Source organism: Oryctolagus cuniculus, chromosome 20 (genome assembly GCF_051225735.1).
Source record: "Oryctolagus cuniculus isolate XC-2025 breed Fujian yellow rabbit chromosome 20, ASM5122573v1, whole genome shotgun sequence".
NCBI classification, from domain to species: domain Eukaryota; kingdom Metazoa; phylum Chordata; class Mammalia; order Lagomorpha; family Leporidae; genus Oryctolagus; species Oryctolagus cuniculus.
In genome coordinates, this window is record NC_142886.1 from 49,654,866 (window position 1) to 49,681,989 (window position 27,124).

The 27,124-nt window shown below is 52.3% G+C and overlaps 1 protein-coding gene across 5 annotated transcripts in view; it reads left to right on the forward strand.

Moving 5' to 3' along the window:
• Nucleotides 1-27,124, forward strand: part of PPP2R5C (protein phosphatase 2 regulatory subunit B'gamma) — a 160,523-nt gene that overhangs the window by 10,985 nt on the left and 122,414 nt on the right. For all 5 annotated transcript variants that reach the window (XM_051834796.3, XM_051834798.3, XM_051834800.3 and 2 more), the window contains exon 3: nt 10,105-10,273. In XM_051834796.3, the coding sequence (XP_051690756.1) occupies nt 10,105-10,273 (169 nt within the window). The remainder of the gene's footprint in view (nt 1-10,104; nt 10,274-27,124) is intronic.

Genomic DNA, 27,124 nt, shown 5'->3' on the forward strand with positions numbered 1-27,124 from the left:
CTTCAGCTGGGCCCAGTGCTGGCTGTTCTGGACATTTTGAAGAGGGAGCCAGCAGAGGAAAGAGCTCTGCCTGTCTCTAACTCTTTGACTTTCAAATAAAATGAAAATAAATAATTTTTTTTTAATTAAAAAAAAAAAAAAAAACCACCTTAGCCGGGAACTGGCTCCATGCCGTTTGGTGCCTAAAGGCGGATTGCAGAGAGCTTTGCTTTGCGGGGCGGCTGCTGCTGTACGGCGGCCTTGGCTTTTCCCAGACAGTTGGGTTTCTCGGGAGAACACCTTTGTTGGCTCTGATGGACACCCAGTTCTCCGGTGATCTGCAGGGGGGTGTGGTGGCTTTGGGCAGGTCAGTGTTCAGACAGAAATTACCGTCCTCCCTTCAGCCCCATGGCTCTCTCCCGCCCTCTCCTGCACCCAGTGTCCGGGCCTTGGTTTCCGGGGGACTCTGTGGGAGGTCACCTGCCTTGTCCCTTGTGCATCTGCACAGTGCTCTTGTCGTGGGGTGCACCCGTGACTCCACATGCTGACCTGAACCTCCTGCTGCTGGAGGCGGTAGCTCCCTTCACTGTCACTGGTGAGGGGGGCTCCGGAGGCCTGCTGATAAATGTGGCTTCCTGATAGCCTTGATGGGGCAGTCTGTCCTGCTCTGCCTTCTGTCTGCCTCTCAGCAGGAATCATTGGCCTGGCCCAGGGGTCAGCCGAGCTTTCTGCCAGGGTCAGGTGGAAGATACTCCAGGCCTGGGGAGCATTTGGTTTCTGTCACAACCACTCAGCTCTGCTGCTGTAGCCAGAGAGCCGCGGTAGACAGTAGGCAAGCAAACAGGCCTGGCTGTGTTCCAGTCAAACCTGACAGCAGAACGGGCGCGGCCCAGATGCAGCCAGAGGCTGTAGCTTCCCAGCTCTGCCTGGTGGAGTCCACATCAGGGTCAGTGCTCAGAGAAACGCTGCGACAGGACTGACGGCTGCCACCCTGGGGGTGTCTGCCCTTGAACCCTTAACCTGAGACCAGCACTGCTTGTGCTTTGGCAGGACTTGACACACTCTCGAAGCTATGGAGAGCACAGTGCTTGCCTGCCCGACTCCTGCCAGGTTGTGAGTTTGGGGGATCGTGGCGTCCGGGTGAAGGGAAGGAGATGTGTGTTCAGTGTGCTAAGCCCTTACATGGTGAGACGTCCAGAGTGACTGACTGAGCAAAATAGTTCTTTTTTTTTTTTTTTTAAGTTTTATGTATTTATTTGAGAAGCAGAGTTAAAGAGAGAGGTTTTCCACCTGCTGGTCCCCCCTCCCCCCACAAATGGCCATAACGGCCAGAGCTGGGCTGATCCAAAGCTGGGAGCCAGGCGCTTCTTCTGGGTCTCCCACGTGGGTGCAGGGGCCCAAGGACTTGGGCCATCGTCAGCTGCTTTCCCAGGCCACAGCAGAGAGCTGGATTGGGAAGAGGAGCAGCCGGGATGTGAACCAGCACCCAATGGGATGCTGGTGCCACAAGTGGATACTTGGCCCACTACGCCACATCATCGACCCAACTGAATGAAATATTTCAAAGTAGAGACACTTGTAGGCAGCATGGACCAGCATGCCTCCCATGTTTGTAGGGCTGCTGGTGCCTGGCGGCACAGGAAGCTGTGGAGGGGCAGTGCCCAGCAGGCACTTGGACATCCGGAGGTGACGTGGCTCATGTCAGAAGCTGCGTGGTGGCACGTTTTCCCAAGGGTCAGGGAAGCCTCTAGCACCTTGTTCCTTCTGTGTTAGAGGTGCAGCCCTTGCATGTTGGAGGCTGGAGAAGACTGGAGGAGAGGCCTTCGTGCCCTGCGGCAAGCAGACCTCTGCACCTCCACGCACCTGTCAGGCTGGGAACAGGGGCTCAGCTGCCCTGGCTGGGACCCTGATCCTCAGCCTGGGGTTGGGAGCCTGCCTGGGCGGCCCCCTCGGCTCACCACGTGGACTGGCGCCTTCACCTGTGCTTTCCTGAGGCCCTCCTTGCCAGTGCCTGCCGAGTCCTGGGCCCTGCGTAGCCCCCTTCCCTGCGGCCAGTGTCTCTGAGTAAAGAGCCCGGTAGGGCAGGGGAGGACCGGCCAGCAGCTGCTCCTGTAGCGCCTCAGCTCATTGCTGGGCTGCCCATGTTACCCAGAAACCCAGTGCCCACTCGGCGCTCTGCGGAGCCACCAGCTCTCGGCAGCGCCTGCGAAGGGAAGGGGCGGCTGTCCTGGTGTGTGTGTGACGAGCTGTACTGAACTTGCTGCACGGGCTCCTGTGATTAGCGACACGTAAGGAAGCTGAAGTACCTCTGGGGTCTCTCTCGCCTCAGTGAGCGAAAGCAAAGCTCCCCAGAGCCTCCAGGCCGGAGAGGGACAGCGATGGACAAACTTCACCTTTTTAGGTTTCACCCACGCTAGGTGGCTACACAGCGTCCTCCTCCTCCGTGAGGATTTCCTGTCATTCTAAGGAAGATGCTGAGCTGAGCTGTTATTTCTTGCTAAACCGCTGACTCAGGAAGCACTCCTGCCGTCTCACTGAGGGCTCAGCCAGCGTCGGTGCCTTCTCTGTGCCCAAGACCAGTGGACCCTCCCGAGTCCCACCCGACTTTGGCACTCGAGGTGCCTGTGCTGTTTCTAACAGTAAGCCTGGAAGAATCGAGAGGGGTCGGGGCAGCACAGCCAGCGGCACCGTCTGCTGTCAGAACACTTCCCTCACCCCGAAAGGAAGGCCTGGGCCCGTGAGGCAGTCTCCGTCTCTCCGACCCCAGCCCCTGGCGGCCGCCACCCTGCTCTCTCTCTGGATCTGCTCCTATAAATGGAACTGTCACGGTGGCCTTTTCTGCTTGGCTTCCCCCACGGCACAAGATGTTTTCAAGGCCCTTAGATGCTGTAGCGGGTATCAGAACTTCATACCGTCTCGTGGCTCAATGATGCTCCGTCATTTGGATAGACCACAGTTTGTGTCCTGAGCTAACGGACGTGTGGGTTGCTTCTGCCTGCTGGTTGCTGTGGACTTCCATGCACACATTTTTGTTTGGACGCCTGCCCAGTTCTTCGGGTTACCCTGGGAGTGGGATTGCTGGCCCACACGGCAGTTTGATGTTTAACTTCCCGAAGAACCTCCAGACTTCCACAGTAGCTGCCTCATTTTACGTCCCCGCCAGCCTTCCGCCAGCCTTCCGCCAGCCTTCCGCCAGCCTTCCGCCAGCCTTCCGCAGGGCTACCATTGCTCCACACCCTGACTCGCACTTGTTTTCCGTTTATTTTATTTTTTTAATTAAAGATTTTATTTATTTATTTTGAGAGGGTTGCAGACAGAGAGAAAGGTACTCCTTCCACTGGTTCACTCCCCAAATCACCGGAGCTGGGCTGATCCAAAGCCAGGAGCCGGGAGCGTCTTCTGGGTCTCCCATGCAGGTGCAGGGACCCAAGCACTTGGGCCATCTTCCGCTGCTTTCCCAGGCCAGAGCAGGGAGGTAGATCGGAAGAGAAGCTGTTTTTCCCTTTTCATGGGTCTTTTTTTTTTTTCCACTTTCTTGATAGTGTCTTTTGATGCATGAAAATTTTTAAATTTGCGAAGTCCAATTTATCTGTTTTTTCTTCAGTCGTGCTTTTGGAGTCATGGCTAGGAACCCATGGTCAGACCCAAGGTCAGAAAAGAGTTTTTTGGTTTTAGGTCTCATATCCAGGTGTCCGCCGCACTTCGTGTGTGGTGTGGTGAGGGTCTGATCGCACTGTGGCCCGGGTGTCCCAGTGCTGCTGGTTGACACGCCCCCCCCCTCCCCCCGAATGCGTGTTCCACTGATCAGGCTGCTTACCCTGACTGCAGCGCCACACTGTTCTGGTCAAAGTGCACTTGGTTCAAAGCTCTGAAGAGACACACAGAGCTCGGGTTTGTCACGGGCCAGGTGGCCGCGGCATGGAGATTCAGGGACTGTGGCCTGCTCTCAAGCACAGAGTGGGAGGTGAGGCAGCCCCTGCCCCGTGGAGGCAGCAGCACTCAGGGGTGAGGTTGGCGCCTGGGAGACGCCTTCCGAGCGTGGAGTGGCCGGGTCCCGGTGACTGCGTGAGTGGGGAGGGTGGGAAGTGGCATTGGCGTCCGGGCCGGGCCTGCAGGGCCCTGGGGTGGGGTGGAAGGGGAAGAAGGCGTTCAGGTCAAAGCAGCAGGCATCGCACAGGATGCAGCCGGCGCACCTGGGGTGCTGCTGCTGGTGGAGGAGCTGGCGTCCGAGGGACAGTGGCCGGCCACGGAGACACGCTCGGGCAGTAGGGAGCCGCAGAGGGCTTCTGAGGAGGGGAGCAGTCTGTTGCAGGTGTAGAGAGGTAGGTCTGACAGCGGCGTGAAAACACGGTGGGGGAAGGATGAGAGATGTTACCTTTTAGTCTAGAGGTGATGGGGTTAAACCAGAGCGCGTGTGACACAGGAACACACAGGTGATAACACAGAGACACGCAGGTGACGGGAACACACAGGTGATAACACGGAGACACGCAGGTGACACAGGAACACGCAGGTGATAACACGGAAACATGCAGGTGACACGGGAACACACAGGTGATAACACGGAGACACGCAGGTGACACGGGAACACACAGGTGATAACACGGAGACACGCAGGTGACACGGGAGCACACAGGTGATAACATGGAGACACGCAGGTGACACGGGAACGCACAGGTGATAACACGGAGACACGCAGGTGACACGGGAACACACAGGTGATAACAGAGACACACAGGTGATAACACGGAGACACACAGGTGACACGGGAACACGCAGGTGATAACACGGAGACACGCAGGTGATAACATGGAGACACGCAGGTGACACGGGAACACACAGGTGATAACACGGAAACACGCAGGTGACACGGGAACACACAGGTGATAACACGGAAACATGCAGGTGACACGGGAACACACAGGTGATAACACGGAAACACGCAGGTGACACGGGAGCACACAGGTGATAACACGGAGACACGCAGGTGACACGGGAACACACAGGTGATAACACGGAGACACGCAGGTGACACGGGAACACGCAGGTGACAACACGGAGACACGCAGGTGACATGGGAGCACGCAGGTGACACACGGGAACACGGAGCAGACCTACTACTGAGGGGAGAGCAGGTGCTGACCCGTCCATGCGGAGGGACACCACTCAGTGGACGAGTTCCTCCCCCAGGCCACACTGCCTGTGCGTCCCCCAGTGGGAGAGAGTCGCAGACGGACTCCACGTGTGCCTGTCTCTCTCAGTATTGTGACAGGAACACACGGGGAAGAGGAGACACAGCACTGCCCCAGAGAAGCAGCGGAACTGCAGCGCACCGGAGCGTGTGTGTGTTGAGCGTCACGAAGACACACGTGAGCATCACGGGCGCCCAGCGCAGCTTTTGACTGGCATGGCTACCGAAAGACGGCGGCTCTGACGGCAGGGGCGTGGCACGAAAGTTTCCTGCAAGCCGCGACCTGGGGAGTGCACGGTGGGCCCAGGCCCCGTCGCCCAGCCCTGCGGACGTCAGCGTCCACCCGCCTTCGCCCCCGCTCCCTCCTCACACTGGGTGGTTTTGAAGCAAACTCAGCCATCGTGCTTTGTTCATAAATCTCGAATTGGGATATCTTTGAGCAGGGGACCCCAAGCAGAGCCAAAACACTGGTGCCACACCTGCGAGAGGTTTAGTGCTCCTTGCCGCGAGCACGCGCCAGTCACGGTCCGTTCTCGGATGCCCACCCCGTTCTTCAGCTGGCGGGTTGATAGCTAAGGGCCAGGTCCTGCGTTCGTGGCTGCGTGTCCTGGATTTCCCATCATCGGCATAGGGCCTGTCTGTCCTTTTTCCCCTTGCACTTTAGCTGTTAAGGAAATCAGGATATTCACACGCCTTCGAAGGGCGCGTGAGCTCTGACAGTGTCTGCAGAGGCTTCCGGTTTTCCCAGCTCGAGGATGGGTGCTGCCTGCCTCTTGTAGACAGAGGCCAGGAGGCCGTAAACGCCTCGCAGCGCACAGGGTGGCCCCGCAGAAGTCCGTCCATGGGGCTGCGGCACAGAAACCTGCAGCTGCCCCCGCAGCCCAGGTTTGCAGATGGCGTCCCTGGGTGGTCCACAGGCCCCCTGTCCTTGTACTTTCTGGAAACTGGCGGTCAGACCCCGAGACCTGGTCAGGTGGAAGCTGGGCTTGGAGACGGCAGCACTTATTCCTGTGTCACGGGGTGTCATGTCGTCTCTGCCACGGCAGCGGTGACCATTTGGTCCATCCATTATAAATTGTAGACGGGGACAAGCTTGGGAGACCGGCGACTGGGGTTGCCTGCCTGTTGGACGTAGGGAGGAGGAGTGGGATCCACCTGGAGTTGAAGGCCGTGGACCCCGTGAGGCTCGAGCCTGCAGCATCACTCCTTCTGAGCACTAAACTGAGGGTGCTGTGACACCATGGAAGCCCTCCGAGGGTGGGAGGCAGCTGCCCACCGCGTTCCGCCCTGGCCCTGCCCCCCTCCACTCCACGGGCACCCAGGACGGGGCCATGGCCGTCACTCCCCTATCAGAGGACTCGGGGTGGTGGGAGTGGGAGATCTGTGTGAGTGCTGGCTGTGGGCAGCCGTGTCGGGTGCTGAGTAGGAGCGTCTGCTCATGCTGCCGGTGGTCCAGGCAGCTTCCTCTGTCCTCCGCCTGGTGACCCTGCTGGCCTTCCTGCTGTCCCCAGGCCTGCAGCCTTCCATCAGGGTGATTCTTGGCGGACTTCGTCTTTCTTTTCTTTATTGTTTTACAATTTATTTTGTTTGTTTCAAAGGCAAAATTACAGGAGAGAGAGAGAAATTGATTGATTGCTCTTCCGTCTGCTAGTTTACTCCCTAAATGGCTGCAATACCCTGGGGAAGCCAGGAGCCTGGAACTCCATCCTGGCTTCTCATGTAGGTGGCCGGGGACCGTGCACTTGGGCCATCATCTGCTGCTTTCCCAGGCACATTAGCAGAGAGCTGCGTTGGAAGTGGAGCAGCCGGGACTTGAACCGGTGCCTGTGTGGGATGCCAGTGCTGCTGAATCTGCTGCCGATGCTGGCCCCTGCAGATCTCTCTTTCACACAGATACACACAAAGCTGTCAGATGGCTCAGCTCAGGGCTGTCAGACAAGCAGATGTGCTGGGCTCGTCATGCTCTCCCACAGGGGGGCCAGGGACCCAGGCACTTGACCATCCCCGCAGCCTCCCAGGGTGACGTTAGAGGAAGCTGGAATCAGGAGCCAGACTTGAGACTCCACCCCAGGCACTCTGATGTGGGTTGTGGGCGTCTTGAGTGAGAGGCTGAAAAGCCTACTCCCACCCACAGTTTTAGAAAGCGTTGTGGATCCAGGATCTGCCTGCTTCCTGCCCAGGCCTGCCAGCTCCTGGGGCTGCTGCTCCACGCGGCCGACCTCCCCAGCCGGGACCTCTCTGCCGCTGGAGCCGGTGGTGGTTTGGCCTCCAGGAGGGCACCCCCGCCCGCGCCTGCTGCCCACGCAGGACAGTGCTGTCTCCTCTCTCCCTCGTCCCTGCCAGGCAGCCTGGTTCACTCCTGTAGCTTCAGTCACCGTTTCGATACCATGGACTCCGGAGTCCTGTCCTGCTCTGACGGGGGTGTCCTGGGTGCCCCTGGAGACAGGAGGTGAGGAAGGCCATCCGTGCCACATCTCTGGGGCAGGGAGGAGAGGAGCCCGGCCCCCCCTCCATTTGCTAAGCATGCGGACTCGACCCAGACTGGGCTTGTACAGGTTGGGTCACCACGCTGGACGTCAGATCGACAGGCACGTACTTGGGCTTCCTCCAGTCCCCCTCTGTCCCTCTCTCTGATGCCCTCTGCTCCCTCCTCCCCACACATCCACTCCTGGTGTCCCCTTGTCCACAACTACCCACCAAGTCCTGGTCTAAGCTGGCATCCTTGTGTCTTGTTCAGGCTGCTGGATGGGCCCTCTGAGGACCAGCCCCCATCTATGGGCCACTCCTGAGGCTGGGTGATGTGTCCTTGTCGCTGCCGTCACCACCTCCCTCACTGGGCTGCCAGCGCCCTCAAGAGGAGCTCGGAGCTGTTGGCCTGGACTCGCTGGCTCTGCCCGCTGCTCCACAGGCACGGCACAGCACTTGCGGCCTTCCGGCCTTGGAGCAGCCCCCTGCCTGCCTCCCCGGCTCCCTTCCTCAGAGACGCTCTCCCCGGACTGTGGTGCCTCCGGGAGCTGCTGGCCCTCGTCAGGGAGAAAGATGTCTGTCCCACCACTGATGGGTGCCCGAGCCTGGGACACACATAGCAGGGCAGACCAGGAGTTGGCCGGGAGCACCGCTCAGGCCCCCTCGAGAGGGAGAGCAGAGCAGCCCTTGTGCCAGTGTGGGGTGGGGTCTGGTGGAGCAGGAGGGAGCGGGGCCATCATGAGTTAGCGCGGGGCAGGGACCAGGCTTTCTTTTCTGGAAGGCCACTGCGCACTGCTAGGGGAACGCCTTGGAGGGAGGCGGGGCAGGCGCATCTTCGTTCTCGGACGCCGGAGACGTTTCCTCAGGGGCTGCGGGCACCTGTGAGGTGGGTCAGACCGTGCAGGGTCGAGGGTCACATCCTAGACGTCCACCTTGCTGCTGAGAGCCAGGCTGCTTCTGTCCACCTCTGCCTGATTGTGACCAAGGCCGTCGTGTGTTCCGCGTTAGAGGAGGATGAAAAGGAGACAGACTGTGACCAGGGGTCAGGTGTGCGAATACGTATGACTTAGCGCTGAAAGCAGGCCGACCGACGGGAGAGAGAGCCCTGGGGTCTTCTAGGGGCCTCCAGGGAATGCACAGTGGAGGAGCTTCAACTGGGGGGATTTCCATGGCGGAGATGCGTTGTGGATGGGGTTTTTGAGGAAGAAAGACCCGAGCTCCCCGGTCAGATGGAAAGAATGACAGGTGTCGAGATCGGGCCCACAGAGCGTGTTTTGAGGAAGAAGCTGCAGCCTGGGAGGGAAGTGGTTCTGGACTCTGGTCCCACGCAGCATTCTCCTGCCGTCCAGGTGCTCTGGCCGAGTGTTCTCGAGCCCCTGTCACACGGCAGCTCCTCACTGCTCAGTGAGCGCTGCATGGCAGGGTGGCCTCTAGCCTCTGCCCTCTCCACTTGACAGCTGGCGCTTGCCAGTGCTACTGGTGACCAGCACTGCTGGGCAGTGCAGGCAGGAAACCATTGTTAGGGTGAGGGGCAGGGCCTGGCTGGACTCCACAGGGTCTCCCTGGGCCTGTGTGGGTGGCAGGGGAAGGGGCCCCTGGAGGCTGTACTGTGTGACCCCTCAACTGTCGCCCCATGCTGGAGTGTTCCACGGGGCCGTGGGCAGTCGGGCCATCCTGATTGTTGTGATGCAGCTTGGAGATGGACAGGTGGACCAGGAGCCAGGGGTGAATGCAAGGAGAGCAGCTAGAAGAAGAGCATCTCCTGGCCCTCAGGGGGAGGTGCCTGCTCACCTCGCCCGAGTGGTGAGAGGCAGGGCAAACCTGTAGGTTATGAGGCGCTCACCTGTGTTTGCCAGTTTTCACAAACTTAGCAGCCTACAGGAAGAACACGAACTTGTCAGAAGTCTGAGCTGGAGCCAAAAGTGGGGTCCCAGGGCAGAGTTGTGTGCCGCCTGGAGGCCTAGAGGCTCCCAGCATCTGACACCACCTGCTCCCGCTGGCCCACGGCCAGTGGCGCCGTGTCGCCCTGCCTGTCTGCTTGTCCTGTGGTCTGCTCTCGTCTGGCCGCCCGCATCTCCTGAGCCCCTGTCTGGGGACATCCTGCCCCATCAGGACCACCTGCACCTCTCAGGAGCCTTCACTCACTCACACCCACAGAGTCCCTCTCGTCAAGTTAAGGTCACAGACTCACAAGCCCCGCGAACCCCCGGGAGGCGGGGGACCCATCCTTCAGCCGCCCGCATCGGCCTGGGTGGCGAAAGTTTAGGAATCCGAGGTTGGAGGGAGACGTGGGACTAGGTACGTCTGTGGAGCTGAAAGCCGACGTCGCACGGTTCTAAGAGGGGGGGATGTAAGCCATGCCATGCGGCACCTCGAGGCGTGCCGGCCCGGGTCAGGCGGAGGAGACTGCTTTCTCTCTGGGCCTCAAATCCCCCAGCTCACGTGCTCTTCTGTTTTTGTTTCGGAAGCTGATTCCCAGCAGCAGGAAAAACAGCCTTGTTGCTGTCCCGCCTACGGTGTCTACCAAGATCAAGGTGCCGGTCCTGCAGCCCATAGTGAAGAAAGACAAGCGGCAGAACTCCTCCCGGTTCAGTGCCAGCAATAACAGGGAACTTCAGAAACTGCCGTCTTTGAAAGGTAATTGCCACTTGCCTTCCAGAAGTCAGACTTGGCTGTGTGGATGGAGGGGCCGTGTTCCGGCCTGCTAGCTTCTTAAGCCCGTGCTGTGTGTGTTTTGTAGGATTGTCTTTTCTTCTGTGTGAGGCTTTTTGGCTTTTTTTTTTTTTTTTTTTAGGTGGAATGGCTAAAAAATAAATCAATTTATTTACTCAACTAACATTTTAAATGTCAGAGCTACTTAAGATAAAAATCTGATAACTAATGTTTTATGGGTGTAACGTGCTATGAAAACAGGAAGAACTTAAAATCTCCTCCTATTCATTGTAATTTTTTTTCTTTTCAGTACCTCTCTTGTTTTGTCTCAGGGCCCCAGCGGTTCAGAAGGGGTTTGCCACAAGTAATTGGAAGAACTCAGGAGAGCCTCTTAGTTCTTAGGTTTGAGAAGCTGGGATGTAGCTGCCACAGCACTTTGTGACTTCCCCTTGTGACGGCTCGTGTGCAGCTTTGAACCTTCCCCAGTGGCATGTGCCCCTCTCCCTCTGGGTGTCCGGCCCCTGTTACAGAGGAAGATAGAACAAGGAGCTTACAGTCAGTTGTGAGTCTTGGAAACCCTTTTATTTACTGAAGTAAGAAAGCTGCATGAAGAGCGTATCGGGCTTCGGCGAGAGCAGGAGGTCTGTCTTGGCAGAGCTGTGACCCCAGAGCCTGCCCCTGGCTGGAGCTTAGTGGGGACGTGGGCAGTGGGGGACAGTGGGGTCATGGATGACTTTCCTGGAAACCCAGGCTCCCTGCCTGTGGCGAGCTTGTTGTTGGCTTATGGTAGGTACCAGGCATGCTCGCCCACTTCTGCTCCCAGATAGTCGGTACCTCTCTGGTGCCATTGGCTCACTCATTAGCACGCTGAGCACACCAGTCACCACCAACGAGCCCGCTGTCACAGCAAGACCTGCCCGGGACTGCTCCCAGCAGTACCCTCAGCCGGCCCAGAGACAGACAGTTTGGATGAGTGGCTCGGAAGAAGTTTTGTGTAACTGTTCCAGAGCCTTCACGCTCACCGCAGCCCGAGAGCCAGAGCTTGGTTTGACAGGGGCGCGTCTGACATGTGCCCGGCCTGCTCTGTGCTCAGCCTGGGCTGGCAAGACCCGGTGCAGGCCAGAGCGGACCTCCCGAGGAGTCTGCACAGGCTCCTGCGTGCCTTGTGGGCAGTGCCCCTCGGAGAACAGCACAAGGTATGGCCCGGTGGCCCCCACCTCCCCTCCCTAATCCTGTCTGACAGCTCTTTGTTGGCTGCTGCAAGACATTAACACTCGTGTAGAAGCAAGCATGATTTCATCCAGTTCAGAAAAAGCAGGAATTGATGGGAATTACGTTAAAGTTACGTGTTAATTTGGGGAAGATTGACTATGATACCCTTTGCCTATTTTGGTGGGTGGTATAGCTCCTCCATGGTTCTGGGTTTTATTTTCTTACTTATATAAGATATTTTTTTTTTTTTACTTTCTGTAAATCTCTACTTTTCCCTTAATTTTATCCCTAAGTACTTTAGTTTTTGTCACTCTTGCAACTGGGTAATACTTTTTCCATTTCTACTTCTAGTTGGCGCTTTCTAATCTCATGAAAAGCTATTTATTGGATTTTGAGTATTATGCCATCGCCTTACCGAGTTTTCTTATTAATCTTAGTGAGGTTTTTTTTTTTTTCTGTACTAGCATCTGCCTGTACAGTCTTGTCATTTCTAATCAGATCTTATCTTTCTCTTGTGCTGTGTGAGCCAGTGCTACTTGTTGGGTTAATTTCGCTCCACCACCAGCCAGGACTAAGGGTAACAGAGGCACTGGCAGGCGTTCCTGTGTCCTCCCATTTTTATGTATTTATTTTTTCTCCATTTTTAGTAAGTGGCTTCAGCATGTCAGGTAGAGGGGGCTCATGTTGCTGGCATTGGTCTTGCCCAATGGCTCACACCCCGCATGTGAGTCTTACAGCCTGGCTAGGGGCTCCCGCCCGTCATGCTGGTTTTGTCACATGTTGTAGGGCTTTCTCCTTAGCACGTTAATGTTAGGATTGCAGTGTTTGATTCCGGTTTTAAACTGCCTTACTGTCATAGCATGCATGCTAACTTTTTTTTTTTTTTTTTGGCAGGCAGAATTAGACAGTGAGAGAGAGACAGAGAGAAAGGTCTTCCTTTTCCATTGGTTCACCCCCAAATGGCCACCATGGACAGCGCGCTGCACCAACCCGAAGCCAGGAGCCAGGCGCTTCCTCCTGGTCTCCCATGTGGGTGCAGGGCCAAGCACTTGGGCCATCCTCCGCTGCCTTCCTGGGCCACAGCAGAGAGCTGGACTGGAAGAGGAGCAACCGGGACAGAATCCGGTCCCCGACCGGGACTAGAACCTGGTGTGCTGGCACCGCAGGCAGAGAATTAGCCTAGTGAGCTGCGGTGCCGACCTGCATACTAACTTTTATATACTGCCTGCTTCGGGTTAGCAGTTTTCTTCTGAATTTTTGCTTCAGTGTTTTTGTTTTAAATATTTATTTATTTATTTGAAAGAGTTACACAGAGGAGAGGCAGAGAGAAAGAGAGAGGTCTTTCATCTGCTGATTCACTCCCCAGTTGGTCTACAACGTTCGGAGCTGCGCCAATCAGGAGCCTCCTCCAGGTCTCCCATGAGGGTGCAGGGGCCCAAGGACTTGAGCCATCTTCTGCTGCTTGCCCAGGCCATAACAGAGAGCTGGATCAGAAGAGGAGCAGCCGGGACTGGAACCGGCACCCAGATGGGATGCCAGTACTGCAGGCGGCGGTTTAGCCTGCTAGGCCACAGCGCTAGCCCCTGCTTCAGTATTTATGACAGGGAGCTGTTGGGATGTTTTCCTCTTTGTATTGCTGTATCTTTTTTTTTTTTTTGTTAAGATTTATTTATTTATTTGGAAGTCAGAGTTACAGAGAGAGAAGGAGAGGCAGAGGGAGAGAGAGAGGTCTTCCATCCGCTGGTTTACTCCCCAATTGGCCGCAATGGCTGGAGCTGTGCCTATCCGAAACCAGGAGCCAGGAGCTTTTTCCAGGTCTCCCATGTGGGTGCAGTGGCCCAAGGCCTTGGGCCATCCTCTATCACTTTCCCAGGCCATAGCAGAGAGCTGGATTGGAAGTGGAGCAGCTGGGACTCGAACTGGCACCCATATGGGATTGCCAGCACTGCAGGCAACGGCTTTACCCTCTACACCACAGTGCCGCCCCCTCCCCCCCCTTTTTTTTTTTAAGATTTAAGAAAGAGGCTGGCGCTGCAGCTCACTAGGCTAATCCACCACCTGCGGCGCCGGCACACCAGGTTCTAGTCCCGGTCAGGGCACCGGATTCTGTCCCGGTTGCTCCTCTTCCAGGCCAGCTCTCTGCTGTGGCCCAGGGAGTGCAGTGGAGGATGGCCCAAGTGCTTGGGCCTGCACCCACATGGGAGACCAGGAGGAAGCGCCTGGCTCCTGGCTTCGGATCAGCACAGCGCGCTGTCCATGGCGGTCATTTTGGGGGTGAACCAACGGAAGAAAGACCTTTCTCTCTGTCTCTCTCTCACTCTGTAACTCTGCCTGTCAAAAAAAAAAAAAAAAAGATTTAAGAAAGAAATAGAGAGAGAGTGGGAGAGACAGGGAGAGGGAAAGGGAGAGAAAGATCTCCCATGCACTGGGTCACTCCCTAGATGGCTGTAATGGCCAGGGCTGTGCCAGGCTGAAGCCAGGAGCCAGAAGCTTCATCCTGTCTCCCATGTGGGTGCAGGGGCCCATACATTTAAGCCTTTCTCCAGTGCTTTCCCAGGCCATTAGCAGGGAGCTGAATTGAAAGTGGAGAGGGGCCAGTGCTGTGGCATAGCACGTAAAGTCGCCGCCTGCAGTGCCAGCATATGGGCACCAGCTCAAGTCTTGGCTGCTCCACTTCCAATCCAGCTCTCTGCTGTGGTCTGGGAAATCAGTGGAAGATGGCCCAAGTCCTTGAGCCCCTGCACCCTCGTCGAAAGACTGAGGAAGCTCCTGGCTCCTAGCTTTGGATCAGTACAGCTCTGGCCATTGCTGCCAACTGAGAACTAAACCAGAGGATGGAAGACCGACCGATCGATCGATCTCTCTCTCTCTCTCTCTCTCTCTCTCTGCCTCTCCTCTACTCTATATAACTCTTTTAAATACATACATACATACATAAATATTTGAAAAAAAAAAAAAAAAAGAAAATGAAGCAACCAGGACACAAATCGGTGCCTATATGGGATGCCAGCATCACAGGCAGTGGCTTTACCCACTCTGCCAGCCCCATCTTGCTGTAACTTTCCAACTGTCAGATGGATTCATCCTGGCACCTGGTGATCTTTCCCAGAGTGGGCTGCACACGGTTTCTGTGCAGCTTTCATGCTGCTATTATATGCCTGAGAGAGATTGTAAGACATGGAGTAGCATGTGGCTGTGAAATAGGGTTGAAAGGTAGCCTGTGGACTCAGTGGGCCCAGTGCCTTCCCCTGTATCAGTGCTGAGTCCCTGGCGCCCGGCGTTGGTAGAGCAGGCCTCGCGTTCCTCAGTACGCAGTGCTGTTTAATGAGTCCTTTCGTCTCCTCCCATCTGCGGTGCTGATGTTGCCTTTCCAAATCTGTAGTTGTCCTGTTTCCTTTAGTTTATCCTTTTCCTCATTCGTTAAGTTGAATGGAGTTCACTTGTTTTTAGTTTGCTTTTTAAGATTCAAGAGAGGCAGAGAGAGAGAGGGAGGTCTTCCATCCGATGGTTCACTCCCCAGTTGGCCACAACGGCTGGAGCTGCACCGATCCGAAGCCAGGAGCCAGGAGCCTCCTCCGGGTCTCCCACGTGGGTGTAGGGGCCCAGGGACTTGGGTCATCTTCCACTGCTTTCCCAGGCCATAGCAGAGAGCTGGATCAGAAGTGGAGCAGCCGGGACTCGAACTGGTGCCCATGGGGATGCCCGCACAGCAGGCCAGGGCATTAACCCACTGCGCCACAGCACCGGCCCCATAGTTTGCTTTTTAATAATGAAACAACTTAAAGCCATGTATTCCTCTGAGAATGACCTAAGTGTCCACTCTCTCTCAGTACTTTTTTTTAAAAAAAGAAACTTTTCAAGTCATAGATTTTTTTTTTAATTTTATTAAGGCATAACTTGCACACCCTAAAATTTATCCACTGTGAGCGGAAGGTCTAATTGTCGTGGTGAATGTGTGGAGTGGCGCAGCGGCCCCCGCAGTCCAGGTTAATCTGTTTCCAGCGTCCTCCGGGGTCCCCTGGAGCCACTGCCGCCCCCAGCTGCAGGCCGCCTCAGACCTGCCCATTGCTGGTGTTTCACATTGGTGAACCCCTGTAACGTGTGGTCTCTTTGTTCTTAACTGGCTGATCCTTTCCTTTCGTGTACCAGTTTGCAAAGTAAAATGTCACCCTTAGCATCCTCCAGGGATGAGTTTCTCTTAATTAGTCGATAGTGCTTGCATGTACTTACCGCAGTGTGTTCATTGGGTGCGTTTACACGGTGTGCAGTGATGAAATAAATCAGAGTAACTAGCCTTTCCGTCTCCTCATACATTTATCATTTATTTGTGTTGGGAACCTTCAGATTATTTTGTTCCAGTTATTTTAAAATGCATAATAAATTTTCCTAAGTTGCAGTCACCGTGCAGTGCTGCAGGACGCTAGAACGGACTCACGCTGCCTGATGGTGGTTTGAGGCCCGTTAGGCCACCTCTCTCCGTCCCTCGCCCCCTGCCCACCCCCCACCCCCGCTTCCTGGCCTGCAGCAACCCTGTTCTGATCTCTGCTCCTAGGAGATCAGCTTCGCTGGCTTCTGTGTGTGAGTAACCAGCGTGTGAGCTTTGTGTTTCTGTGCCTTTTTTCACTTAAAATATTTTCCTCCAGTTCCCATCATGTTGCTGCAAGTGGTAGGATTTCAGTTTCGTACAGCTAAGTAGCATTGCATTGTGTGTGAATCACTTTCCCCTCTCCTGCCGGTCCCTCAGTGGACAGCTTCGCTGAGACTGTCTCTGGGCTGCTGTGAGTGGTGCTGCGAGTGAGCGTGGGGTGCAGTGTCTCACTGGTGTGCGGGCCTCGCCCCCTTGGCTCTGCACCCGGGGTGGGCTGGCTGGGGCAGGAGGTAGCTTCTGATGGCTTTACTAACTCAGGTTCCCGTCAGCCACGGAGGAGCGTTCCCGCTTCTCTGCATCCCCATCAGCATTTGTTATTTCTGTCTGTCTGGTGTTGTTGTTGTTGTTGTTGTTTTTTTCTTGTCATCAGGCAGAGTGGACAGTGAGAGAGAGACAGAGAGAAAGGTCTTCCTTTGCCGTTGGTTCACCCTCCAATGGCCGCCGCGGCCAGCACGCTGCGACTGGTGCACTGCGATGATACAAAGCCAGGAGCCAGGTGCTTCTCCTGGTCTCCCATGGGGTGCAGGGCCCAAGCACTTGGGCCATCCTCCACTGCACTCCCTGGCCACAGCAGAGAGCTGGCCTGGAAGAGGGGCAACTGGGACAGAATCCGGCGCCCCGACCGGGACTAGAACCTGGTGTGCCGGCGCCGCAAGGCAGAGGATTAGCCTATTGAGCCGTGGCGCCAGCTTCTGTCTGTCTTAAATAGACCTTCTAACTGGAGTGAGGTGATGTGTCCCTGGTACATTTCTCTGATGATTAGTGATGTGCATTCTCTTCATAGAGTTACTGGCCTTCTTTGGAGAAACGTCTGTTCAGTTCATTTGTGTGTTTTGATTTTTCACTGTTGTCCAAGTTCCTTGTGTATTCTTGATAATAACCCTCGTAGGATGACGTCGGCAGTTGTCTCCTGTTTTCCAGCCGTCTCCTGACCCAGCCAGTTGTTTCCTTTGCTATACAGAGGCCTCTTCATTTGTGATAATCCCATTTATCTGCTTTTGTTTTTTGTTGGCTTTGCTTTTGGGGTTTTATCCAAAAAAAATCTTTGCCTATACTCATGTCTTAATGTGTTTCTCCTATGTCTTTTTTGGTAGTTTCATATCTTCTGTTTAGATCTTTAATCCAGTTTAAGTTGATTTTTTATATGACAACAGATAGGGGTCTAGTTTCATTCTTCTAAATGTGGATTTTCCTTGTACTATATCTTATTTATTTTTATTTTTTTAAAAGATTTTGTTTATTATTTGAAAGGTAGAGTTACAGAAAGGCAGAGGCCGAGAGAGAGAGAGAGAGAGAGAGAGAGGTCTTCCATCTGTTGGTTCACTCCCCAGATGCCACAATGGCCAGAGCTGTGCCAATCCAAAGCCAGGAACCCAGGGACTTGGACCATCTTCCACTGCTTTCCCAGGCCATAACAGAAAGCTGAATCGGAAGTGGAACAGCTGAGTCTCGAACCGGCACTCATATGGGATGCTGACACTGCAGGCGGTGGCTTTACCCACTACACCACAACGCAGCCCCAGCCATTTCTTTTTCCATGCTATATGTGGTGCCTTTGTTGAAGATCAGTTGGCTGTGGATGTATTTATTTCGGAGTTCTCTATTCTTTCTTTATTGGTGTATATGTTGACTCTTTTGCCAGAACCATGCTGTCTGTGTTGTTATAGTTTATGCAGTGTTTTGAAATCAGATATTGAAATGTCTTGACTTTTGTCATTTTTACTGTGGCTGTTAGGGTCTTTGATGATTACATATAACTTTTATGATTGCATTACTATTTTAATAAGGATTGTGTTGAATTTGTAGATTGTCTTGGGTAGTAGGGACATTTTAATGATATTAGTTCTTCTGATCAATGAACATGGGATATCTTTCCATTTTTGTGTGTCCTTTTTAATTTCTTTCATAGAGATATTTTACTTCCTTGGTTAACTTTATTCTTTGGCAGTTTTGTGCGTGTACAGCTGTTGTGAATGAATTTTTTTGAAAGATTTATTTTATTTATTCAAAAGCCAGAGTGAGAAAGAGAGAGGAAAAAAAAATCTTCCATCTGCTGATTCACTCCCCAAATGGCCACAACTGCTGGAACTGGGCCGATCCGAAACCAGGAGCCAGGAGCTTCTCCCAAATCTGCCATGCCAGAGCAGAGGCCCAAGCACTTGGGCCGTCCTCCACTGCCTTCCCAGGCACATTAGCAGGGAGCTGGAGTGCAAGTGGAGCAGCCAGGACTTGAACTGGTGCCCATATGGGGTACCAACACTGTAGAACCTGTTGTGCCACAGTGCCAACCCCAAAATTATCAGTTTTAATAGCTTTTTGGTAAAGTCCTTAGGTTTTCCTGTATACAAAATCGTGCCATCTACAGAGATCATTTGACTTCCTTCTCTCCACTTTGGATGCCCATTGTCTCATCCTCTTGCCCAGTTGCAGACTTCCAGTACTGTGCTGAGTTAAGAGTTATGAAGATGGGGCTGGTGCTGTGGCGTAGCGGGTAGCAGGAAAAGCCGGCACTGCAGCCAGTTCAAGTCCTGGCTGCTCCACTTCCGATCCAGCTCTCTGCTGTGGCCTGGGAAAGCAGTAGAAGATGGCCCAAGTGCTTGGGCCCCTGCACCCACGTGGGAGACCTGGAAGAAGCTCCTGGCTCCTGGCTTCAGATCAGCACAGCTCCAGCCATTGCAGCCGTTTGGAGAATGAACTGGTGGATGGAAGACACCTCTCTCTCTCTCTCTGCCTTTCTGTAACTCTTCCTTTCAAATAAATAAATAAATCTTTAAAAAAAAAAAAAAAAGAGTTATGAAGACAGACATCCTTGAGTTGCTCCAGATCTTAGAGGAAATACATTCAGCTCCCCCATTTAGTATGATGTTGGCTGTAGGGTTTTGTATTTAGCCTTTTTTTTTTTGTTATTGAAATATGTTCCTTCTTTACTTTTGTTAAGATTTTGTTGTTGTTTTGTTTTGTTTTAATCATGAATAAGTCTAGGTTTATTCCGTTATGGTCCGTGATGGTCCATGACAGGAGTCCCATGTGTTGGAGTTTGTTGAGACGCTTGGTGCATCCTGGAGAATGTGCCACGTGCTGATGAGAAGGAGTATGTGAGTGGCTAGCTGCTACATGAACTTCGTAGGTTCATTTGGTCTCCGATGTGTCTGGATTTTTTTATGGGTGATCTGGCATCGATGGGATCAGCCCCAGCTGTTGCTGTAATGCAGTCTGTCTGCCCTTTAGACCCAGCAATGTGTGTGTGTGACGTATTTGGGTGCTCCATTGTTGGGTGCCTGCACGTTTTGTTTAATTGATCTCTGTTATAAATCACCTGCTTTGTCTCTTTTTACAGTTTCCATCAAAAAGCTTTTAAAAGTCAAAAACTTTTACATAGGAAGAGCTATTTTTGCTTGCTTTTGGTTTCTGTTTGTGTGAAATATTTTTTTCCATTATTTTGCTTTCAGTCTGGGCATCCTTACTATCTGAGGGAGTTTCTTATAGACAACATATAGTTGAGTCTTTTGGTTTTTTTAAAAATTCATTTATTTATTTAAAAGGCAGAATTACAGAGAGGCAGAGACAGAGAGAGAGAGAAAGAGAGATCTTCCATCCTCTAGTTCACTCCCTAAATGGCTGCAACAGCCCGAGCTGGGCCAGTCCAAAGCCAAGAGCCTGGAGCTTCCTCCTGGTCTCCCACACAGGTGCAGGGGCCCGAGGAGTTGGGCCATCTTCCACTCTTTCCCAGGCCACAGCAGAGAGCTGGATAGGAAGTGGAGCAGCTGAGACTCCAACCGACGTCCATATGGGATGCTGTTACTGTAAGCGGTAGCCGTTACGCCACAGTCTCAACCCCAAGTCTTATTTTTTTTTTAAATACATTCAACCTGTCTGTATCTGTTTTAAAAGATTTATTTATCTCTTTAAAAAGCAGAGAGAGAGAGAGAAAGAAATCTCCCATCCACTGGTTCACTGCCCAAATAGCTGTAACAGCTAAGTCTGGACCAGGCTGACTAGGAAAGCAGTGGAAGATGGCCCAAGAGCTTGGGCCGCTGCACCTGCATGGGAGACCCAGAAGAAGCTCCTGGCTCCTGGCTTCTGATCAGCTCAGCTCTGGCCGTTGCGGTCATTTAGGGAGTAAACCAGCGGATGGAAGACCTCTCTGTCTCTCATTCTCTCTCTCTGTCTCTCTGGCTCTACCTCTCTCTGTAACTCTGACTTTCAAATAAATAAAATAAATCTTTAAAAAAAAAAAAAAGGAGCAGGCCGAAGCCAGGAGCCAGGAACTCCAGCCTGGTCTCCCACGTGGGTGCAGGGGCCCAAGCCCTTGGCCCGTCTTCCACTGCCTTCCCAGGTGCAAGAGCAGGGAGCGTGGACTGGAAGCCAAGCAGCCGGGACTCTGGTGCTCTGATGTGTTAGCAGCAGTGACTTAACCCACTGCACCACCCCCGCCCCCGCCCCCAGCCTACCCTTTATTTGGTGAATGTAATCTGTCTGCATTCAAGGTTTTAATGATAGGTAAGAACTTACTCCTGTCGTTCTGTTAATTATTTTCCATTTTGTTTTGTAAATCTTTTGTTCCTTTCTTCTCTTATTTATTTGTAATGTGGTGCCTTTCTGTATTGATAAGGTTTGATTCTTTTTTCTTTCTTTTTTACCTATCTGCTGTACCAGTGGGTTTTCTATTTCTGCCCATTTTCATGATGGCAGTTATCCTTTTGTTTCCAGATGTAGGCCTTCCTCAAGCATTTCTTGTAAGGGTGGTCAGGAATCTCCTTGGTTTTTGCTTCCAGGAAGACTCTCTCTCATTTCTGAAGGACAGTTTCACTGGGTGTCATATTCTTACTTAGCATGCAAATGGTCTCTTCATCTGGCTCTTTGATTTGGTGTAATGTTTCTGAGGCTTATCCCTGTCTAGTAGTTTGTTTCTTTTTGATGATAAATGATATCCGGTTATGGATACGCCACATTTTGTGTATCTGTTCACCAGTTAGTGGATGTTTGGTTTATTTTTTAGCTGCCGTGAATAATGCTACTGTGAATCTCAAGTCTGTTCATGAACATAGATTTCTCTTGGGTAGACACCTAGGGGTGTGTTTGCTAACTTGTAAGTTTACGTTTCACTGTTTTCCAAAGCAGTTGCACCATTTTGCATTCCCACTGGCCAGGGTGCCCGTACTTTGCCCATCTGACCTGTTCCTGCCTGTCCTTTTCTCTCTCCTGTGGGTGTGTGGTCGCGTCTCAGTGTGGTTTTAATCTGCATTCCCTTGATGACTGGAGATGTTAAGCATCTTTGCAGGTACCTGTTAGCCATTCGTATGTCTTCTTTGATAAGATGTAAATTCAGATCCTTCCTCTGTTTCTAAGTTGATTTCTTATTATTTAATTGAAATAGTCACTTGTGTACCTTGAACATGAGTCCTGTATGTGATTACAGGGTATAACAAAAATAGATTACTGTAAAAATGAAACATAAGGGCCGGCGCATGGCTCACTGGGTTAATCCTCCACCTGTGGCACCAGCATCCCATATAGGCACCGGGTTCTAGTCCCATTTGCTCCTCTTCCAGTTCAGCTCTCTGCTGTGGCCCAGGAAGGCAGTGGAGGATGGCCCAAGTGTTTGGACCCTGTACCCCATGGGAGACCAGGAGAAGCACCTGGCTCCTGGCTTCGGATCGGCACAGTGCCAGCCTTAGCAGCCATTTGTGGGGGTGAACCAACGGAAGGAAGACCTTTCTCTCTGTCTCTCTCTCTATCTATATCTCTACCTGTCAAAAAAATAAATAAATAAATAAAATGAACTCACAACTTTTTTATTATTATTAAGTTCATTATACATAAAACTACCCTATTCCACTGCTGTCAGAGTTTCTAAATACTTATTCCCAATTTCTGTCTCATCGAGAATCTTTAGGTTTATGTACAAGTGTTAAATCCATTTGTTGAAGTTTTAATTTCAGATGTACTTTTCATTTCTGAAAACTCTGTTTTGGTCATTTTTTCAATCTGCAGTGTCATTTTTAAATATTTCCCGTTCTCTTGTGCATTTCATCCAACCAGCCTTTCTTCCTGTCCCGTAAGCCAAGGTAAGCGCAGCCGTCTGGCCGGTCTATGACTGGGTCAGGTAGCACTGTGGGAGCGGCTGCTACATTTGTCAGGATGCCTGTGTCGGATTAGTTGTTGCCCTTTGCTGGTCTTCCTACTCAGATGCTTAGTAAACTGAATCCTAGAGTGGAAGTATCTTCTTGAATGGGGGGTTGGTTTTGGCTTCTGCCGGACACAGGGCCCTGGCCGCTCTGACTTAGGTGAGCGCGTCGTCTCCTGTGGTTTCCTGTACAGGGAATGCGTCAGGGTTAGCACCGAGTCCTGTGAGGAAGATGCACGGCCTCTGGTTGCCCTCGAAGTGCTGCTGAGTTTACCACCGCGTCGGGGGATCACAGGTTGACCTCCCCATGTGCAGTTATAGGTTTCCCTTTGCAACAAAAACCACTGGTCGGGGCGGGGGGGGGGGGGTGTTTTGGCATCCTGCCATTTTGAGTTCCCTGTCAATCATGTCCTCATGTTTTAAACGGCACTTGATGATCTTTGCCTGAGCCAGCAGTGTCACTAGAGAGGCGGGCATTTGACCTGGCCTTCTCCTGAAAGACATGATATTTTTCTTTGTAACTAGAGATACTTGGTTAGCCCGAAATATAGTTCCCACTGGAGAAGTAAGGTAAGCTTAATTCTCCTTCCTTTAGGTACTGGTGGCCCTCAAGTGGTAACAACTTAAGCTTTTTTCTTTTCTCTTAGATGTCATTGTAAATGGTAATGTATTGCCTTTTATTTCGTGTGTTGTAATTCACTAAAGTCACTCTTTATTTTGTGCATTATTTCAGCCATTGGGTGCTCCCAGGTGAGCTCCTGTGTAGTTTTTGGCATTGCCTCATTGAATTTTGAGTTCTTGGCTTCTGAAACACTGGGATGTCCCTAGGCTCACTTTGTACCTTCCCTGCCCTGGACTTGGCATCTGCTGGTTTCCACAGAGCCTGGGCTCTGCCCATGGAAAGTGATGGTGGACAGCAAGCCCTGGGCACTGCTGCTGGAGTGGCCTCCTTCTAAGTGCTTTCAGTGGAGGGAGCTGGAATATAAAATTCTTTAAATCATGCATTCATGTTTATAGTTTCTACCCAACATCTTAAAGAAGATAGACTTAAAAAAAAAAAAAAAAAGAAGAAGAAGAAGAAGATAGACTTAATTTAAAAGGCAGGGAGACAGAGATTTTCCATCCACTGGTTCATTCTCCAAATGGCTGCAGCGGCCAAGGCTGGGCCAGGCCAAAGCCCGGAACCAGGAGCTCTACCCAGGTCTCCCGTGTGGGTGACAGGACTCTGGGACTTGGGCATCTTCTGTATTCCCAGGCACATTAGCAGGGAGCCAGATTGGAAGCGGACCAGCGGGGACTTGAACCAGCACTCTGACAAGGGATGCCGGCATCCCAACTGACACTGAACTTGCTATGCCAATTTTAATAGTGTTTTCACCTGTTTCCTGGATTTTTTATAGTTTTATTTCTCTTACACCAAAAATTTTGATTTCTTTTTTTTTTTTTTTAAGATTTATTTATTTATTTGAAAGAGCTACATAGAGAGGAGAGGCAGAGAGGGAGAGAGGTCTTCCATCCACTGGTTCACTCCCCAGTTGGCCTCAACGGCCAGAGCTGTGCCAGTCCAAAGCCAGGAGCCAGGAGCCTCTTCTGGGTCTCCCATGCAGGTGCAGGGGCCCAAGCACTTGGGCCATCTTCTACTGCTTTCCCAGGCCATAGCAGAGAGCTGGATCAGAAGTGGAGCAGCCGGGACTGGAACTGGTGCCCATATGGGATGCCGGCACTGCAGGTGGCAGCTTTACCTGCTGTACCACAGTGCCAGCCCCAAATCTTGATTTCTTAAGTCCTTTATGTGTCCTTGGCTATATTCTACTAAAACAATTCCCAACACAAATATTGGTATTGTTACAAACAGGTGCAACTTCCAATCAGCTTCATCTCTTCTCAGAAAGAGCTTCGGCGTTTTCACTGGGATTCTATTAAATCTTTTAAATACCCAGGGAGGGCCGGCTTCTCACAGCATCGCCGTCTCCTCTCTAAGAGTATACTGTGTCCTTTCTACTTCCCTGGGCCACTTGGGTTCCCTTTGGGAATGTTTTTAAGTTTTCCTTGTTGGATTTTGCGTGCTTCTTTTTAGGCTAATACCTGGATGGTCTGTTAGAGTTGCTTTTTTAAATAGTGTCTTCGAAATAGTTGTTCATTGTTTATACAGGGATGATTGATTTGGGGTCTTGTTTCATACCAAGCTCCCTTCCTGAATTATTTTATTGTTTGCAGTGGCTTTTCAGCTGGTTCTTGTGGGTGTGCCAGGTACCTAGTCAGATCATCTTCACACACAGGCGCTTTGACCTCTGCTTCTGGCCCTGTCTGTCCTCACAGGTGGCTGCTAACAGTAGGACGTCACATTGTAGGGAGGTGGTGAGAGTGGGTACACCTGTCCTGTTCCCGACACCGTGAGAATGAGAGGCATAGTTTTTGACAACTGTTTATTTTCCAGGCTGTGGGTACTCCAGCTGTTTTGAAAGATTACTTTGTTGCATTTTATTTATTTGAAAGACAGAGAAAGTGTGTTCACATGTGCTGTTTCACTACCCAAATGATGGCAACAGCCAGTTAGGCCAGGCCAAAGCAGGACAAGGAAGGAACTCCATCCAGGTCTCCCCTGTGGGTGGCAGGGACCCAAGTCACCACCTGCTGCCTCCCACAGTGCACAGTAACAGGCAGCTGGAATTGGGAATGGAGTCTGAACTCTGACCTCGGCTCTCGACGTGGGCCGACTGTGGCGTGTTTACTGCCGAGCCAGGTGCCTGCCCTGGCTTTTCAGCTCTTACAAACAAAGCCGTTATGCAAATCTCTGGTTGTTGCATCTTTGAATCTTAAGCTGATTCAAGAAAAGGAGTTGTGAATCACAATAGGAGCTTTCCGAGCCCCTGCAGAGCCCCTGTCCACTTTCCAGAGAGGCCACCCAGCGTGTGAGATGCCAGCCCAGCCGTCTTTCCCATAGGGGTCACTCAGAAGCTTTAGTCATTTCTTGAGTGGAAAATAGCATTTCCTTTTTTGATTTTTTTTAAGTTTTGTTTTATTTTATTTGAAAGGCAAAGTTACAGGGAGAGAGAGAGGTCTTCCATCCACTGGTTCACTCCCCAAAGACTGCAATGGCCAGGGTTGGGCTAGATGGAAGCCAGGAGCCAGGAGCTTCTTCCTGGTCTGCCACCTGGGTACAGGGGCTCAAGCACTTGGGCCATCTCTGCTGTTTTCCCAGGCACTTTAGCAGGGAGCTGGATCAGAACTGGGACAGCTGGGACTCAAACTGGCACCCATATTTTTATTTTTTTAACAGTGAAATTTAATGTAGTCCTCAGACTTGCTCATTGAAAGATTTTTCTTAATTCCGTCATTTGGCATTTTTAGTCTGGAAGGTGCAAGTGTCAAATGAGGAGGCCAATCTTTTTTTTGTAAGTGACTTAGAGGAGTCGTCGGTGGGCTCTGTGTCTTGAGGCTGTTCCCCCTGCATCAGCAAAGGGAAGCCTGGGAGAAGTCAAAGCTGCAGTGCCAAGCAGCAGGACCCCGTGGTCCACTCAGTCGCACAGGCCTCCTCTGAAAACCGTGGCTCTCTGAGTCTTAGGAGAATTCACTCCAGTTTTTTTTTTTTTTTTTTAAATTGGCTTTCCAGTGGCAGTTAAATATTTTATATTTCTTGATCTCCTTTTTTCCAAATACAGTACTTCACTCTGTTTCAGATCAGTTTATTTTCCGATAACAGTTGAAAGTTTGCAATAAAAGTGGGTGTTTTCACTGCTTTAAAATGAATTATGCATTTATTTACAGGAGCTTTGGCGTCTTGCCTGTTAGTTGAAGGATAATAAAAATGGCTGTGGGAGAGACACCGGAGTTCCTGCCCCTGCCAGTCAGCCTAGAAAGGTGTGCTTTCCTTTGTCCCCCAGTATCTAGAAGCCTGAGGCCCTGGGCTTGGAGCGGCAGGTGCCGGTCCACAGGCCACCTGAGCTGCTCAGGGCAGGAGAGGCTGGCAGGTGACAGTCCTGGGCAGGCCTCTGGCCCCTGAGCACTGGGGTTTGCGTGGCTGCCCTCCTGCAGCAGCTGGGTAGCTAAGGGGCTCCCAGGACCCTGCTCGTAGGTGTTGGAGAGCAGACTGCGGGCCTCACAGCCTGTGCCCAAGCCAGAGCAGCTGGCCCGCCCAGCCCTGCCCCTCCCCAACAGGGTGCCCTCCTCTCTGTTCCCCTTGGGCCACGGACACACCCTTTGAGTTATCCAGGGCCAGTATCAAGTCTCTCTGGGCTGCACCTGCTGTATTCTTGCATTCACTGTTCAGCCTAGACCCTGCCCAGGCCTCACCCCTGCCTCTCCCAGCACCTGAAATTGTATTTCTCTCTTTCTCCCTCTTTCTCTCTCTCTCCCCCTCTCTCCCCCCCCCTCTCTCTCTCTCACACACACACACACACACACACACACAGAGAGAGAGAGATTCCCTGAGCATTCCTGTTCCTGTGAGTCATTGCAGCAGGAGGCCAGGGCGCCCCAGTGGCTACCTGGAGTGTCGCCTGAGCTGCCCTGGTTCCAGCCTTCCTTATCTTTTTATTTTTAACTGTGGTCAAATACACATAGCGTGTTTATTATTTTAACCATTTGTAAGTGTACAGTTCAGTGGCATGAATTCTTTCAGAATGCTGTGTGCCCGGCACGACTGTCTGCCCAAAACTTGTCCATCATCCCCAGCAAAAACCCTGCCCCGTGAAACACTAAGCCCCAACCCCCCGACCCCAGGAGCCTGTGTTCTCTCTTCTGTCTCTGGATTTGACTGCTCCGGGGTCCCCATGGGAGTGGAACCCCACGGGAGTTGTTATTTCCATCTAAACACCATGCCCTCAGTCTGCCCGCAGTCCTGAGCTGC